The sequence below is a fragment of the Polypterus senegalus genome, chromosome 12 (genome assembly GCF_016835505.1).
Source record: "Polypterus senegalus isolate Bchr_013 chromosome 12, ASM1683550v1, whole genome shotgun sequence".
Taxonomy (NCBI): Eukaryota; Metazoa; Chordata; class Cladistia; order Polypteriformes; family Polypteridae; genus Polypterus; species Polypterus senegalus.
Genome location: NC_053165.1, coordinates 43,121,448 through 43,138,988, shown reverse-complemented (window position 1 = coordinate 43,138,988; position 17,541 = coordinate 43,121,448). Strand labels below are relative to the sequence as shown.

Sequence of the window (17,541 nt, the reverse complement as noted above, 5' to 3'; positions counted from 1 at the left end):
CTAATTCACTCTTGGTGGAACAAAAAGCTTGCAAACCCGTATTGGACTGGAACCTCATCTCCATTGAGCCTTGAAGCAGGATGCCCTGAACGAACTGTAAGATCCATTCTGCAAAGCCAATCACTGTGTCAGTGACCGAGCCCAGCCTGAGAAGACTGAGAAGCAGCCATTATTACATCAAGAGGGGAACTTCAGTACCTGCACTCCTGTGCCAGAAAAAGTAACACTTTTCCCAATGAAGTTGGACGGGACACAGCAAAATGCCCAACAGCAAGCTGAGGAAGGCAGCATCACCTCATGGATAAAGGACCATGTAGCAAAAACCAAAAGTGCACTGCAACAAAAGAAGAGTCCTCCATTTGAACCTGGTAGCAGCAGCACACAACTATACACATCATTGGACATCCCCCTTAAAGCCTTGGTATTGTAAATGTGTTTATATCTCTGCCAAGATAAATTAGAATTCTAGTCTCTTCTGTGTTATATGTTTGACTGTGTTCTGTCTTCTATGAAATATATATATATGCAGTTATCATATTTCTATAATCCTTGTGCTTATCAATAAATTTGATGATTCTGCTTCTTAAAATAAGTGTGCTTCAGTTACCTTGATATGAGTCTAACGCTTGGGGATCCTCTTTACAGAGAAAGATAAGGAAGATAAAGTGTGAGTGTGGTGTTATGGGTCCACAGCTCACTGAGCAAAGGCCATTTTTAAATAATCACCGCACCCGAGGCGGCTTCGTGAGGGGCGATGTTGTGCGAGCAGCGGGCAGTCGTCGATGTGGGCGTTTCTCACCGTGTGCACAGGTGAGGAACTGCCCACATTCGTGATTGCTCCCGTGGCTAATGCTACAGCTGTGATGGCCCCTCACGTTATAAAAAAGAAGCGCAAGTGGTTGAAGGGAAAAAAAAAAAGAACGAGAGGAGGAAAAAAGAAAGGAAGAGAAAAAAGACGGAGGTTGTAGGGAGTGAGTGAGGAAGCATGCAGTGCAAGAGAGACGGACAGGCGGTGCGTGCGTGTGGTGAGCGCACGATCGAGGGCAGCTGTAAGGAAGCTGGGTGTTAGGCCAACACCCAGATGTTTGAGTTGATATTGCTCCCGCTGAGTGACCAGGTAGCGGGAGTGCCTAGAGGAAAGCGACGAGCCGCAGAAGGCCACGGAAAGGCAGCGGAAGTCGGGAGGCTTGGTGGTGGAGTCCCCAATGTGTGCGTCCTGGTCATTGGTGGACATCAAGTCTCGGGGACTGGGATGAGTGCCAGACCGAAGCCAGGGATCGGGAGGTCTCCAGTCTCGCGTGTGGGTGTTAGAGGAGGGCAGCTGCAGAGAACGTCTTGCCTGCTGCTAAGCCCTAACAGGATAAGCAGGTGAGACGCTACCTGAAAAGCACCGAACTTGTTGTTTTAAGAACTGCTTCCTAAAGAAGATTTTAACCTCGTTTTAAAGGATTGTTTTTCTTATTGATTTTAACTTCTACATTTTCATTTTATGGATTATTTAATGAAGAACTTTTGGACTGCACTATTTATTAGAACACTGTTTTTGTTTTGATTGTTTCTTTTAATAAAAGCACTGTTTCACTTTTAACCATCCCCTTGCTCAGATGCTCAATTATTGCCTTCACTGACTAGCTCACTCGGTTTCATTATCGACGGTGTTGGGTTCAAGGGTTCCCAAACAGCCATGGGAGCGTGGAGCCAGAACCCACATCGTCACAGTGAGACATTCCAAATTATTAATTAATTACTGGCATTGCCAAAGGCAAAACTGATGTTTAATTAACTGATTGACTGACATTAGTTCTTTTTCTCACATCTTACACAATTCTTACAGCGGAAAGCAAAGCAAAGCAAAAACTCACAGGCAAAAGTATTTAACGGTGCTAGGACAAAATCTCAGAAATGTGAGCAGCAAGTAAGAGTAAAAAAGAAGAAAAATGTTTTAAACCATAAACTTTGGGAGCATTAGACCAGAGACCTTCTGAAATATTACAGTAGAGACCTCTAGTTAGGTTCTGCCTTTAATTACAGTGCCCTTCCCATCAAGTGACTGCAACATAATTAACTGAGAGGAGGAACTGGGGCAAAATGCCGGCAAAAGGAGGGGCTAAGGGCTGAGCCCCACCCATTCAGCTGCGGACACTGGGGAACAGTTGCTTCATTAAATGAGCCACCCTTTGAGCCTTCCATTCTATAAAGTTGACTTCATGGCCGATAACCCTGCTTCTGTCTACTGGGAGCTTACACAGAGTAAGACTTTCATTATCTGTAGCCATAAGGGAGATTCGCTTTTAGTTGATAAGCTCAGTAGGTCAAGGGCACAGAAGGGCCAGCATCTGTATACAAGCCTGTGAATAACACAGACCTCGTTGGAATAAATCCTGAATGTCAGCAGCAGCAGGAACATTTCTACACAGACATGATGTAAGCATGCTAATTCAGGTCAGGGTTATTGCCTGCTTTCCAGTGACTCCCTGCCATACACTGTGAAAGTTTTCCATAGTCAGTTTCAGTATTGACTCCGCTTCTCAGAGCTCATCCAATTTAACTTTGCCATCTAGTGAATCCCTGATGCTGGGTGACAGAAATTCCTAACTGAGTCACAGTCACTTACATCCAGAGGCAAAAATGAGAGCAGATGGGTGGGGGTTAATCTGTGACTTTTTTCCCAGTATGTCCCTCGGTCCGCTTATACTTGCCTCTTGCTCTGCTCAATGACTATTCCACTTTCGTACTGGCTTTGCTGATATGCCCTTGGTGTTTCTGTTGCAGGGCCACGCTGCACCCATCTTGTATGCTGTTTGGGCCGAAGCTGGATTCCTGAAGGAGAGTGATCTGCTGAATTTGAGAAAGCTTGACTCAATTCTTGAAGGTCACCCTGTTCCTGTAAGTATATTTGGAAGTGACATGTCTGAGTGCTGCAGAATGTGCTGATTTAAGGGAATGGACTGCAGTTTGGGGTCACGGGGGTCTGCTGGAGCCAATCCCAGCCAACACAGGGCACAAGGCAGGAACCAATCCCGGGCAGGGTGCCAACCCACTGCATGGCTTCTATTATGTCAAACGTTTTTCTCTCCATTCTGCATTAAACCATGAGATTACAAATGTTTTTCAGCAACCATAAAAAAACTACATGGAGAAATTAACATATAAAAAATGTTATTTTTGATGCGGATTATTCCTTTAACTTTGACTTTAGCAGCTAGATGGTTGGTCTTCAGTGGCACTTCAATGTTAGCACATATCTGTTGTCTGAGACAAAGCAATGGTCTCTGTGAGCACTTTTAATCGAAATGTGTTTGTTTGCAGAGGCAGGAGTTTGTCGATGTTGCCACTGGCTCCTTGGGTCAGGGCTTGGGAGCGGCTTGTGGCATGGCCTACACCGGGAAGTACTTTGACAAGGCCAGGTGAGTAAGCTGCCAAGGATATGCTGAGCTAACAGGTGTGGCACTGAGCTGTGCGCTCAGAAAATCATGCACTGTGACAATGAAAGCAGGTGCTGTACCCATCTGTGCAGGGAGCTGTTCTCCACTTCTCCAAAAATGACACCTGGGTGACCCGCCTCGCTAGGAACTAGTGGCCTCTTTCTTTCATTCTACCTACTCAGTTTAGTCTTTCGCTTAACTTCATTCTGTCTCCCAAAACTGGGATTCTAATAGAATTTCCTCCAAGTATGCTTAGTAGTGCAATGCAGCCCTCTATGTCATGATATGTCCAAAAATATCAAAACTGATCCATTATGCAGACAAATCTTATTGTTGACTGTTAATAATTTTTCATATGTCCACCAATGACCTGTGAACTTGTCCCCTCAGTGATATTTCCTTTTCAGTTTCTGTACTCCATACTGGAAATCCACCAGTGACCTCCACCCTCCGAGATTACTCGGCAACTTGTTTTTTTCTGAGATGTCTAAAGTGTGTCTCATGGGGTCGGGATCTTTGCTTACTGTGACATGCAAAATAACAGTGTGGCATACTTACTGCACGCCACAACAATCATTCAGTTGCAGGGGTGTCTGGGACCTCTGTTGCCTTGCCTGGCTCTGTGCCCATCTGTCGGCTCAAGCAGCACTTGTAGAGCTTAATGAAGCTTTGCAAGGCTTTTATCTTCAAGATCACTGGGTGCCAGTGGACATCTCATTTTGATCTGGAAGCCCACTGTAAGGGGATTGTGACTGTCGGGAGAGCCGATTAGCTTCAGTGATGAGAGATAAGGTGGACATTGTGTTACATGTCAGCCAATTAGCTTAAGGTGTGACCAGGTGGCATTTGTGTCATTAGTCAGCTGGTTAGTTTGTGGCATGGAGCAGGCAGAGGAGATGGACGTTACCCTGTAAAGAAATGGTCACTAAAATGGTTTGCACAATAGAGAAACTCTATTTGTGATACAGTAGTGGTCAGTCGGTTATTCTGAGGTGGGCTTAGAGCAGTAGATGGACTTTATATTATTGATCATTCGATTAGCTTGTATTGTGAGGCAGGAAGAGGAAGTGGACTTTGTTCAGTAAAGGAATGGTTAGTCAAATATCGTGTTCCAATGAAGAGGTGGACTTTTTTCAGTGCCAGTATAATTGGCCAGTCACCATGAGGTGGAGAGCAGGGAGAGTAAGTGAACTTTGTCTTACTGGTCTGTAAAATTGAATGTACTGGAGACCAGCAGGGAGAGCATATTTGTGTTACTGGTTAGGCCAGATGGCAAAGTTGTAGCAGGGAGATCTACTATGTTAGTGCTGGTGGTCAGTCGATTAACTTGTTTTGGGGCCAGAAAGGTAGCTGGACGTTGTGTTATTGACTGACTGACTAGCTTATGCTGTGATACAGGAAAGTCCTGTGAACTTTGTCCAAAGCAGTATTGGTCAGCCATTTAGATAGGGATGGGGTCCAGGAGAGCAAATGGGCTTTTTATTACTAGCTAGCCATTACATTGAGCTGGCTTGGGGATACATTTCTCTGTGAGAGCAGAGTAGCCCTGCGCCACAATAGTTTTGCCCCAAATTGTATACTATAGTGAAACCTTTCTGAAATCAAAGCAGAGCTTAAGAAAACGTACAGCTCATGCTGGAGGATTCACCTTTTATATCTGCATGCTGACTTACTCGCCCAATATGATAGCAAGCCTCTGAGTTGCTTTTAAGATGTGACAATTACATTGAGACATTATTGGAAACCACCTTAACGCCATCTTAAGAGTGTCCAGTTTTATACTTGGCATGTATGATCACTACAGATCAGAATAAATAGTTTTACCTTCAGATGACAAGAGTCTTTTTTGGAACAGGATGTTTGTGTTGCACGGTGGCATTTCAGCCTGCGGCAAGGAATGGCGACTTGGAATAAAATGGAATTATAGTTCTGGTAATTCATTTAATTCAACTGAAACAAACCTGCTTGATCTAATTTATTATCACTGGGACCGGACCCTATCCTAATAGCACTTGGGGCAAGGCAAGATCTGGTCCTGGACAGCACATGTGGGTCACATGGCCCACTCACACACCCACCCATAGTGACACTGACCCGGGGACAATTTAGGGTTTCCAGCTAACGTTTGGAGAGGTAGGAACAACACCCATGCAGACAACAGCTGAGACTTTGTAAAATGCAAATGGGCAAAGCCTGGGTGGGGCATTCAATCCCAGGACGATGGATCTGCATGGTGCCATTACTTATGCCATATTTGTGTTTATTTTTTACCTGACTACCACTAATATAGCCTGTTAGTCTTTATTTTTATATATAGTGTCTACAAATAAAGTTCTATCTATCTATCTATCTATCTATCTATCTATCTATCTATCTATCTATCTATCTATCTATCTATCTATCTATCCACTAAATGTAGCACCTCGTCAGTCAGTTCCCTTAAAAGTGACAATAAGTGGCAGATACAGACTGAAGAAAAAACAATAAAGTTGTTCAGTGCAAATACCCAGCATTGACCCTCTTGAAAGGGAAATATAGACTGATGTTTATTTAATATGTTTATCATGCCAATGCACATTATAATAACAGCTCAGTGACGTGAAGTATTAGGTGTTTGAGTCATCATTTAGCCTATTTGGCTGCATTTCTCTACTTAGTCAAGAGTGTAATCATTTTCTAGTTTTCACAAGATCCTCTGCATGGTTGGGTCATAGTAGCTGAAAATATATGTATGTTCACCCATCAGGTTTCTTTTAGAAATCCCGACTTCTGCATGGAAAGTTGCATACACACGTTTTGGGCCGCTTTTTGTGAGCACACAAGTTTTATGAATCTGACCACTGGAGAGGGTGCCGGTCCACCGCAGGGCCTACTTACACTCACACACACTGGGTGAATTTTGGAAGCAGTAGTTAAACTAACACTTGTGTTTGATGCTGCGGAAGAAATCTGGAGTATCCTGAGGGAGACCTGCACAGACCCAGAGAGAACTTGAAACTCCACACAGACAGTGACTGGGCATCAGACTTCAGCCCAGGGTATTGTATCTGTGTGGCAGCGTCACTAATCAGTGTGATACCGTGCTGCCCAATAATGTAATCATTATTTTATTTTTTGTATAAATCTTTATATTTGTTAGTATTGACGTTAATTTGACACACATCATTGCCCAAATGTGGGCCCGTGTAGAGATTTTGCAACCCCTAAAGTATCTGTGAATTCACTCCATTTACAGCAATCTGTAAATGTTATTAACTTGTGGTTTACATTTTACCTGTCATGTCAATCATTTAAAAAGAGCAGAGAGCCCTGCAGGATGTCAGACATGTTAACTCCTACTTCATGATCTCAGAGATTCAGAAACTTAAAGGAATACTGTACTCATGTCATTCCCTCCCTGGCACTTGTACTTGAATAATGTCAGCTTACTTTCTCTATTTTGCCTTTTAGTTTAGATATGTCAGTCTCCTTACTGTATAGTGCATTTGTATTTTAATAATTTCTGTTTCATTTTTATGCTGTGCCTTTGTAGCTTAGCAGTATTGATCTTCCTTGTATGTGGAGTATTTGTGCGTAATAATGTCAGCCTCTTCTCTTTATAGTACCTTTGTATCTCAATGATGTTAGTATCTGTACTATATATAGTGCCTTAGCACTTTAATAATGTAAGTCTTCTTTCTGTACAGTGCATTTTAGGTCAGTTATGCCAGTCTCCTATATTTTGGTGTCCTTGTACTTCAATAATGTCTGTTTCATTTTTACTTAGTACATTTGTACTTTAATAATGTTAGTCTTGTTTATGTATAGAACATTTTAGTTTAGTTATGCAAGTCTCCTTTCTATATAGTACCTTCGTACTTTAATAATGTAAGTTTCCTTTCTCTCTAGTGCCTTTGTAGCATAATAATGCTGATCTCATTGTTATATGGTGCATTTAATGTCTGCTATCTTTCTCTATAGTGACGTTTTACTTTTACTTATTTCAGTCTCTTTGCTATCTAGTGCCTTTCACAGTAATTACATCAATCCTTGATGGGCACTGAGGGTAGGGCTACCTGCTGGGCCCACTCATTGCACAAGTTGTGCATGCACTGAGCAGACTAGATGGGTCTAGCTAGGACTGATGGCTGTGAGTTTCTCCTTCTTTTCTTCTGAGGGGTGCAGCAGGGCTTTTCATGGAAATTCCTCGGGGGCTTGTCTTGGTCCATTTCCAACGGGAAGTGACATGTGGTATGCACAGAATCGACTGCATACACCATGTTCATAAAAGATGGCATTTGTCAGTGTGGGTCTGGTTTCCCTCACGGGTACATTTTACTGTTTGAAATGAAAAAAAAAAAAACATTTCTAAGGCACCATGTATCACTTCCGACTGGTCGTCCTCTGTGTCAGCAATACCAAGCATCTTTTGGGCACAGGGCTACTACTGCTGAGAGCCTTTTACATTCTTCTGGAAGTGCTTGTATCTCAGTGCCATTTTGGGACAGCACATGATGGATAAACTTAAGGCTGTGGATTGCTGTTGTGCAATGCATATGTCCTCCGGATGACATTTCAGTTACAGAGAGGTTTGTTCCATGTAGCACCTTGTATGCCACATTCTTCTCAGACAGTGTAAAAACTCACAGATAGCCCACTCATTTTATTTCGAACGCTTGGCTCAGGGTGTGGTCTGCATCGTTCGTTCTTTCTCACGAAGCTGGTGTCATTGAGCTGTTGCACTGGCATGCATGCACTAATACTCGTTGTCCTGGCCAATCTTCTCATGTTAATAGAAACATGTGAAGTGGACTGGAAACCTGTCGGGTCAGCTTAGCTGACAAGTGGAGTGCTCATCTTGATTTAAACCTGAGCTTCTGGCTGCAAACAGCAGAAGTGCTGACAAAGTCAAAATGCCTTACCAAGCAGAGAGGAGAGGGATTCACTGAGTGCCCCAGGCTCATCTCAGAGACATGGGGCCTCACAAAGGGGCTCACAGGAACTGGGTAACATTGGACTTGGGCTAGGACCTCATTAGAAGGAGGGTAAGTGGGAGGAAGGCGACAGTTCAGAGATGTTACAGGCCATCAGTGTTTAAACTGTACAGATGTGCGACCTGCATGGGAGTCCATGCCTTACCTATAAAGTGATGTGTGCCGAGAGCCTCTGCTGGAGTCTGAACTGACAGCTTTCAAGACAGAGACTATCATGGCTGTGGGCAGGTGTTCTCGGCTTGCTCTGAGTGTCCATTTGTTCCTGTCTTCTAAATGTTCTCCTGGGATTCCTTCACACAGTCAGATGCATGCAGGACCCATCCCTTGATTCAATTTGTAATGTGTCTTTGTTTCAGCTACCGTGTTTACTGTCTGCTGGGTGATGGCGAGCTGTCAGAGGGCTCTGTATGGGAGGCCATGGCTTTTGCTTCCCATTACAAACTGGACAACCTAGTGGCCATCTTTGACATCAATCGCCTTGGTCAGAGTGACCCAACTCCCTTGCAGCATCAGATGGACAAATACAAAAAACGTTGTGAAGCCTTTGGGTGAGTGTAGAGTGCACGCCAGTGTGTCATAAGTATGTATAGATCACCAGGTCTCATTTGGATGTTTAGCACGTATTACAGGGTGCACTTAGTAGATGGCAGCCCTTTAATGCAAATGTGCATAATGGTGAAGAAAGTAGACAATTATGCTTATGGGCTCTAGGAACATAAAAAAAAACTGGCGGCCCTGTAAAGGCTGCAGGGAGGGCACCTGGGACTGATCCAAACTGTAGATAAAAGCAAAGGAGTAATAGTGGGGAGTGTGGCACAGAACGAAAAGGATGTATGTCACTATGTTACCAGAAGCATCACGCTTCATGAGGTGGCAACAGCATCTTGGAACTCAGCAGCCACTAAGCTAAATCACTCAGATCATCCAGTCAGTCACACTTTGTGTTTAGTACCTTTGATGGTGCACACTGTGCCCAGGGCATTTTAAACCAATGCAAGTGAGAGCTGGACAGCAGATCGTGCAAGTAGTGGATGTTCAAACTGGAACATTTACTGTTTGGAGCCATTTATTCTGAAATTGCTCACATCATTAGTGGAATTTTTGCTAGCTTCATACCTCATATCCAACTCTGAAAATGCACAGATTATACTGGGATTATGTCGGGTTAAAGACATTTATTCCAAAGTCGTACAGAGCATCAGTGTAGTTTACGCTGTTAGACAAACTACCATAATTGATGTGTCCATGTGAAGCACAGAGAGCCAGAGTCTTACCTACCACCTCTCTGTGCTTCCCAGTTGATTCAAATTCTGTAAGATTAGCATGTGGTTTTTAAACTGGCAACTGGTAAGACCTTTCCTGCCCTAATACTGCTTGTGCTTTTCTCACCAGTTGGAATGCCATTGTCGTAGAAGATGGTCACAGCCTAGAGAAGCTCTGTAAGGCCTTCAGTGAAGCACAGCAGCAGCCTACAGTCATCATTGCTAAGACGTTCAAAGGAAAGGGCATCTCAGGTACTGAATCTGAACACATGGGTTGGGAAGCTCTAAGATGCTTAACTCTCTTCCAGGTTGCTGTTTCAGCAGTCTAATAACTGAGCCATTTTACAGGTGCCGAAGATAAACTTAGCTGGCATGGCAAGCCCCTTCCCAAAGAGATGGCTGACAGCATCACTAAGGATTTGGAAAAACAGATCCATAATACCAACAAGAAGCTTTGTCCTCTTGCACCGGAGGAGGATGCACCAGCGGTCAATATTAAAAATATCAAGATGCCCAGTCCTTCCAATTACAAATTAGGAGAAAAGGTATTCCTCAAAGTCTTGGTCCATGGGATCACGCCTGACTAATTAACAACACTTCTTAGTCCACACAAGCTTCCTCTTTTCTTTATATAGGTGGCTACTCGTAAAGCCTACGGGATTGCTCTGAAGAAGCTGGGTCATGCCAATAACAGAGTGATAGCCATGGATGGAGACACCAAAAACTCAACCTTCTCAGAAATGTTCAAGAATGAGCATCCTAACCGCTTTGTGGAGTGCTACATTGCGGAGCAGAATATGGTAAATAACACATTTGCTATCTTTGTTCCCTCACATAGAGATACTAGGGGGCATCCTTGTAATTTTATTGACCGAAAAACTGAGTCATTAAGATTTTTTTTTTGCAAGGAAGCACCAGTGTCCTTTATATATAATGTTGTGTGTAGAATGTACACTAAAACATGGCATACAGGTAAAAAAGAAATGTGCATACACAATAAAAAATTCTGATGCATAAAACTGTGCATAAGAAAAGTTCCACAAACTCATCCTTTATAAATCCCAATCAATGTGAATTTTAACGCACAGGCATGTGCCTATAGCCCCACCCTGACTCCTCCCAGAATTACACCTATTTGAATATGCAAATCAAACTAAATAGACCCTTCTGTTCAGTGTTTTGTTAAAGGCAATGGCAAAACCATGTATAAAAAAGAAAAATTGCAGCAAAAGTGAAATGTGGTTATGCTCAGTGAAGTGGAGGCAAGGAAAAACGTTCTGTTTGATGGCTTAAGCAGTCATATGAGCAACAAACAGAAATTGATAGAGTGGCACTCACAAGTTTAAGTTTAGAAAGTCGCACAGTGCTCAAAATAAAAAAGTGGTCAGATGTCAACATGAAAAGGTAAGTGCCTGAGTGTCATAGGGAGCGTATTAGGGCCACAGAGAAGAAAAAAAAAAATATGGACAGAGTGAAGAAAAAAAAGGTCTGTGTCCAGGTTAAAGTTGAAATGGTGACTTTAATATCGAAATTTCCATACTAATCTCGTAGTTTATTTTGTCATTAGAGTAGAACTTTGTAAACTTCATCTTAAAATCGATGTTTAATTTACCATCCTAACTAATGTAGCACTAGAATGCTTCGTATTCTATGTGTTCCCCAACCTAGTTGTTAATCGCTACAAGCTTGTTAAAGTAGCTTTTTCTTACACTGACAGGAGTGCACAGGCAGTGTTCACTATACAGAATACATTACATTCATTATATTACAGCTCTCTGAACATTTTAGAGTACTAAGATATATACATGATACCATTTTCATGATGAAATGCATTAAAACATTTATTAAAACATTTGGGGGCACAGTCGCACAGCAGTAGTGATGAGCTGGTGCCCCGTCCAGAGATTGTTCCAGCCTCCCGCAAGATGCCTGCTGGGATGCGTGTGACCCTGGATGGAATAATTTATTGCAGCAGTACTATGCCTGTCAAATGTACCGATTCTCAGTTCCTGTCCTTTGGTTTTCTTTTTCCACATAACCAATCGCCACTCAATAAGTGTCTGTAATAAAGGTAAAAAAACAGTTGTAGGCTTAGAATGCAGATTCTTCGAAACTTTTAAGGAACATTGAAAAATCTTCATTATATATGTTTAATTATTCTAACCATCCAGAGTTGTGCCAGTCCCAGCAAGCACAGAACGCGTGGCAGGAACAATCCCTGGACGGGGTGCCAGCTCATCGCTACCATGACGTCACTGTGCCCCCACATGTTTAATTATTAACATTATCCATCCATTATCCAATCCGCTATATCCTAACACAGGGTCACGGTGGTCCGCTGGAGCCAATCCCAGCCAACACAGGGCGCAAGGCAGGAAGCAAACCCCAGGCAGGGCGCCATCCCACCGCAGGGCACACACACACACACACACCAAACACACACTAGGGACAATTTAGGATCGCCAATGCACCTAACCTGCATGTCTTTGGACTGTGGGAGGAAACCGGAATACACGGGGGAAACCCACGCAGACACGGGGAGAACATGCAAACTCCACGCAGGGTCTAACTGCGAGGCAGCAGCGAAACCCACTGTGCTGCCATTATTAAGAGTATACATTATTTAAACGAAGTTAATAATTTATCTGTAAAATGTAATATACTGTACATACTTTAATGCATTTCTTCATAAAAATGATACCAAGTATACATGTTAGTATTCTAACAGCCCACAGCTCTTAGAAATGCAAATCGACTTAGAAGCCAGTCATCATCATCTGTAAATACGCTCTTTCTTCTATTGAATTGAGTTGAATTCCTTTATTGTTATTGTATAGTACAATGAGATTCAATATGCAACTCCTCTATAAAGTAATTTTCCTATAAAATAATAATCATCATATGTGACAGATAGGGGGCGCTATCGCTCCCTTGAACCCTCAGACAATACATCAGACACAAGATAAAAGTCCAAATTATGAATTTATTATAATAATAATGTGCACAAAGCACCCTCCTCTCCACAATACTCATATAAATAAACACAATACCCAATAATCTTCCACTCTCCCAAATGTGTTGCCACCCTGCCACCCAGCTCAGCTCGTTTGTCTGGGATTTCCCAGAGTCCTTTATAGTCCTTGACCTGGAAGTGCTTCTGAACCCTCAGTCCATGTGATTTCCTAGCACTTCTGGGTCAGATCAAAAGTTCTTCTTTTCATCCCGGAAGTACGTCATTTCCTCTGTCCCTGTGACCAGGACGTACTTCCGGGTTATAGGGCAACTATAAGTCTGTAAGCCTCCCTGCAGTGTCCCCTTGTGGCCCCCATGGTATCCAGCAGGGCTGTGAAGGAAAACTCCAATATCCATGATGCCCTGCTGGAATTCGGGGCACCTCCATGCTGCCGGAAGGGCTCCATCTAGCAGCGTGGGGGGTACTGGCTGGGATGAATGGCCGGCCATAGTCCACAAATAATAAATGAAAAATATATAATATGAAAGCATAAGTACAATATACATGTACATATAGTGCAGATAGTGTAAATGGTTCAGCTTATGCGATGTTACAGTGGTAGTGCAAGTTTATAGTGAGATAATTGTAATTATGCACTTGATGGACTAATTGAGTGTCTTTATAGCTCTTGGGGTGAAACTGTTTCTGAGCCTCGATGTATGTGCAGGAAAGGCTCTGAAGCCTTTGCCGGATGGGAGAAGGTCAAATAGACTGTGACATTGGTGAGTGGAATCCATGCAGATGCTGGTGGCTTTCCTGAGGCAGCGTGTGTTATAAATGTCCTCTAGAGATGGAAGCTGTATCCTGATTATACTCTGCGTCTTGACACAACCTGCTGCCTTGGCAACTACCTTGTTCCCCAGTGCAATGCTGCGTGCAAATGGCTGTTGCCACATTTGAAGCAACATTGTTTTATTATATTTAAGTAAATTTGTTGAGGTAGAAGAGTTATCTAAGGAAAATAGGAACAACTCATGTATGTCTTATAAAATTGGAAACAAAAAAAAATGAGCTTTAAGTTAATAACAAAACGTAGTCAAAACCTCTTTGCTTTACAAACAAAGTTTGAATAATCAAATGAGGGGCAATGACAACCAGAATCCAGAATGGTATGTTGATAACATCATCTTAACATTGCAACCAAATGTCAAAAAATAAGCAAGAATGAGTAAAAATAAAATGAAAGCTAGCAAAAGGCTGCAGTTTAATTTCATGACAACTGGGCCCCTTTGCTTACACTTATGATTTATGGACTATTTTTGTTTTGCCAGGTGAGCATTGCTGTGGGCTGTGCCACAAGGGACCGTACAGTGGCCTTTGCCAGCACATTTGCTGCCTTCTTCACCCGAGCATATGACCAGATCCGCATGGCAGCGATCTCTGAGAGCAACATTAACTTGGTGGGCTCCCACTGTGGTGTCTCCATTGGTTAGTATTTGACAGGACTTTGAATTGTCCACACAAAACAACCATCCTTTAAACCCCAAAGTCTAACATATTGGTGTAAATCTTGCTACTTCAGTGCATGTCTCAGCTCAGGTGGTGATGTAATAATGGGTTGTGGCTTTATTACTGTTACATTGTAGTATTTAAGGGCGACCTGCCTTTTTGTGAACTATATTAACCCCAAGTGATTTTTCTAGGTGAGGATGGCCCATCACAGATGGCTCTTGAGGACTTGGCAATTTTCCGTGCCATCCCCACAGCCACTGTTTTCTACCCTAGCGATGGAGTGTCAACTGAGAAGGCTGTGGAGCTGGCTGCCAACACAAAGGTATGTATGCATTAAACATTAGTGACACTAGAGGGAGACAGAGAACTGTCTGCCTCCATTCTGAAGCTCTAAATCCTCAGGTTTTTTTCCATGTAATATTTAAATGGAACAAACAGAAGTTATTTATATAGCAGCACTTTTGCATCTAAACTTTTATAAAAAAAAAACAGACTTATTGCTACTAAATAAATAGTGTCATATAGGTGCTTGCTTCATAGTTTATTCAATCACATAATGTTATTCATTTCCTTTAGGTGTTCCCCAGTAGCCTCACTAAAGCACTCAAAATAGAATTGAGTGTTCAATGTTCTGCTTCCTCCCTCACAGGGCATTTGCTTCATAAGGACGAGTCGCCCTGACAATGCCATCATTTACAAAAACAGTGAGGAGTTCCAGATTGGACATGCCAAGGTTGGTGTATACAACTCGGGCCAACTGTCCATAGTGGTGCTTAGGCAAAACCTGTCAGACTCAGTCAGTTCTTACTCTTCCTTCCAGGTGGTGAAGCAGAACAAGAATGACCAAGTTACTGTGATTGGGGCCGGAGTAACCCTGCATGAGGCAAATGCCGCTGCAGAACAGCTTGCAACAGGTAGGACCATCAGCTGACTAGATTTTAGTTTCCTACTTATTCTAAGAGTTCTACTGTTGGAATCCTGCAGATTAAAATGTTTACTAGATAGATAGATAGATAGATAGATAGATAGATAGATAGATAGATAGATAGATAGATAGATAGATAGATAGATAGATAGATAGATAGATAGATAGATAGGCACTATATGATTGATAGATAGATAGATAGATAGATAGATAGATAGATAGATAGATAGATAGATAGATAGATAGATAGATAGATAGATAGATAGATACTTTATTAATCCCAAGGGGAAATTCACAAATTACTATTACTAAATTACTAGAGAGAATGTGATGGGTATTTCACTGGTTGATTACGTGAGTGCCAGTTAAGCCAGTACTATTGATGGGAGAACAGGAAAAAAGACAAGAAACTGAAAGAGTCTCATGGTAAACACTGGGGAATGGATGAGTGGGCAAGTCTGAGAAGGAAGCTGCTCGGCTTCAATGTTACGACTAACCCTGGGACAGCTTTAACAAGAGTGTAGAGGGGCTTTGGATTGGGTGTCATGAAAGGGTGACTGGAAACTCCTGCTGGATTTGATCATGAACAGTTTAGACCTGGTGGTAGTGACATGGCAGAGTGATCCCTGCTGGTGTAATATACTTTTCGTCTTTCCTTGCAGAAAATATTTTCATCCGTGTAATTGACCCATTTACTATTAAGCCTTTGGATGCAGACAAAATCATCGAGAGCGCCAAGGCGACCAAGGGGCGCATCATTACCGTTGAGGACCATTACTATGAAGGTGTGTGATGGGGCTATTACATAGAAAGATAGGGTTGGGGACTTTCTTTAACTCAGGGACTAGTGGTCTAGTTGGCCTATGAGTGGACTGTCTGATCGCCAGGTAAGAGATATCTCACAATGAACCTTAAGACACAGCCCTGGTACACTAGCAAGTCTGCCAGCCTCACAGTGTCTCTCCTATTCTTACAGGTGGACTTGGGGAGGCAGTGTTGTCTGCAGTGGCAAAGGAGTCTGGCATTACGGTGCACCTTATGGCGGTGTCTGGCGTCCCCCGGAGTGGCAAGCCTGCAGAGCTGCTGAAGATGTTTCAGATAGACAAGGAAGCCATTGTCAACAAAGTGAAAAAAGTGATAAGCATCACTGAGAATACCATTTAACCATTGGGGGGGTAGCACTGATGTACCTGTAAGTTGTTGGGTTTTTTTTAATAAAGGCGTTGCTGCCATCAATAAGGAACAGAGTGGAAGTGTATGCCTACTGTCAGGGCCACAGGAGAGTTGGAGAGGATCACTATACCACATGGCAGGTAGTTCACAGTAAGCTAATGTAATGTGCAGTGTGCACAAGATGTTATCTGAGCTCCAATTACTTTATCTGTCGTTCTTCAATACAGCCTGGCACCACTTGTCTGTGCTGCTGCCCTCATAGATCTTATATTAGGGATAGGCTGGCATCAGCACTGGCAACCCTGCTTAGGATGAAGAACAAACAGGGATAGACCCAAAATACAACAAATTTAATTTTAATCAGACTTTTTTATTTGGATTTCTATGCTCTGACAGAAAAAAAAAAACCATGCCTTTCTAGAGGGACCGAAGGAAGGAAGGACTCAGAAGACATTGGAGACATTATCCTTCATGTGTTTGTCACCAGGGCCTTGTAAGTGGTTGGTGTGCCACACTGCAAGACATGTTACTCTCAGAAACTCTCAGCGTCTCCAGATGGAAGGCACCCATGAACTTGTTTCAGGAATCATTTTAATGAAATAGTAGAAAACATTTAGGACTCTTCGAACTGTGTAAAAAAATTAAAATAAGGTGAACAACATTGCAGTGGATGTGACTGCCAGACAAGAACACCATCAGTTGTCGGCCTCTGATTGCAGAACGAGGTGAGACACAAAAATAATCGGACTGGGCTTGGGGCTTTTCTGGAAAACCATCTGGAGGTTGGCTGGATGTGAAGCATAGAATTATATCCCCTCCTACACACCCTCTCAAACAGCCGACCGGCTCGGTATATCCTGTGAATAGCCCGGTCAGTCTTCGCACAACAATCGCTACTTGAGTTAACCGCTGTAATGTCCGGTGAAAAAATCAAACAGCGAATCAACATCAAATTTCTCACAAAATTGAACAAAATGGCCACAGAAACTTATGAAATGATAAAAACAGTGTATGGTGATAACAGTTTGTCTCGCACACAAGTTTTTCAGTGGCACAAACGTTTCAAGGAGGGAGAAGAAAATGTGGAAGATGTTCAACACCCAGGTCGCCCACTCTCGTCTCGGATGGATGAAAACATCAAAACTGTGAATCAGATTGTTCCAAATGGTCTCCGCCTAGGTGTTCGAGCTATCTCAGAGCCAGCTTGTATTGACAGGGAATCAGTGAGACGCATTTTGTACGAAGAACTTCACATGACAAAAGTTCATACAGAAGGTGACAATGTTTAGAATGCTGTAATTCATCAATAAAAATTTTT

At 42.7% G+C, this 17,541-nt stretch overlaps 1 protein-coding gene across 1 annotated transcript in view; it reads left to right on the top strand.

The window, feature by feature from the left end:
* The window catches only part of LOC120540322 (transketolase-like), a 32,246-nt gene extending 15,953 nt beyond the window's left edge, over positions 1–16,293 (top strand). The window contains exons 3-14 of the mRNA XM_039770980.1: positions 2,773–2,886; positions 3,310–3,407; positions 8,755–8,946; positions 9,791–9,912; positions 10,009–10,205; positions 10,296–10,460; positions 13,945–14,101; positions 14,317–14,447; positions 14,775–14,858; positions 14,946–15,039; positions 15,713–15,835; positions 16,027–16,293. Coding sequence (XP_039626914.1) covers positions 2,773–2,886; positions 3,310–3,407; positions 8,755–8,946; positions 9,791–9,912; positions 10,009–10,205; positions 10,296–10,460; positions 13,945–14,101; positions 14,317–14,447; positions 14,775–14,858; positions 14,946–15,039; positions 15,713–15,835; positions 16,027–16,214 — 1,665 coding nt within the window. The 3' untranslated portion in view covers positions 16,215–16,293. The remainder of the gene's footprint in view (positions 1–2,772; positions 2,887–3,309; positions 3,408–8,754; positions 8,947–9,790; positions 9,913–10,008; positions 10,206–10,295; positions 10,461–13,944; positions 14,102–14,316; positions 14,448–14,774; positions 14,859–14,945; positions 15,040–15,712; positions 15,836–16,026) is intronic.
* Positions 16,294–17,541: the final 1,248 nt, after the last annotated feature.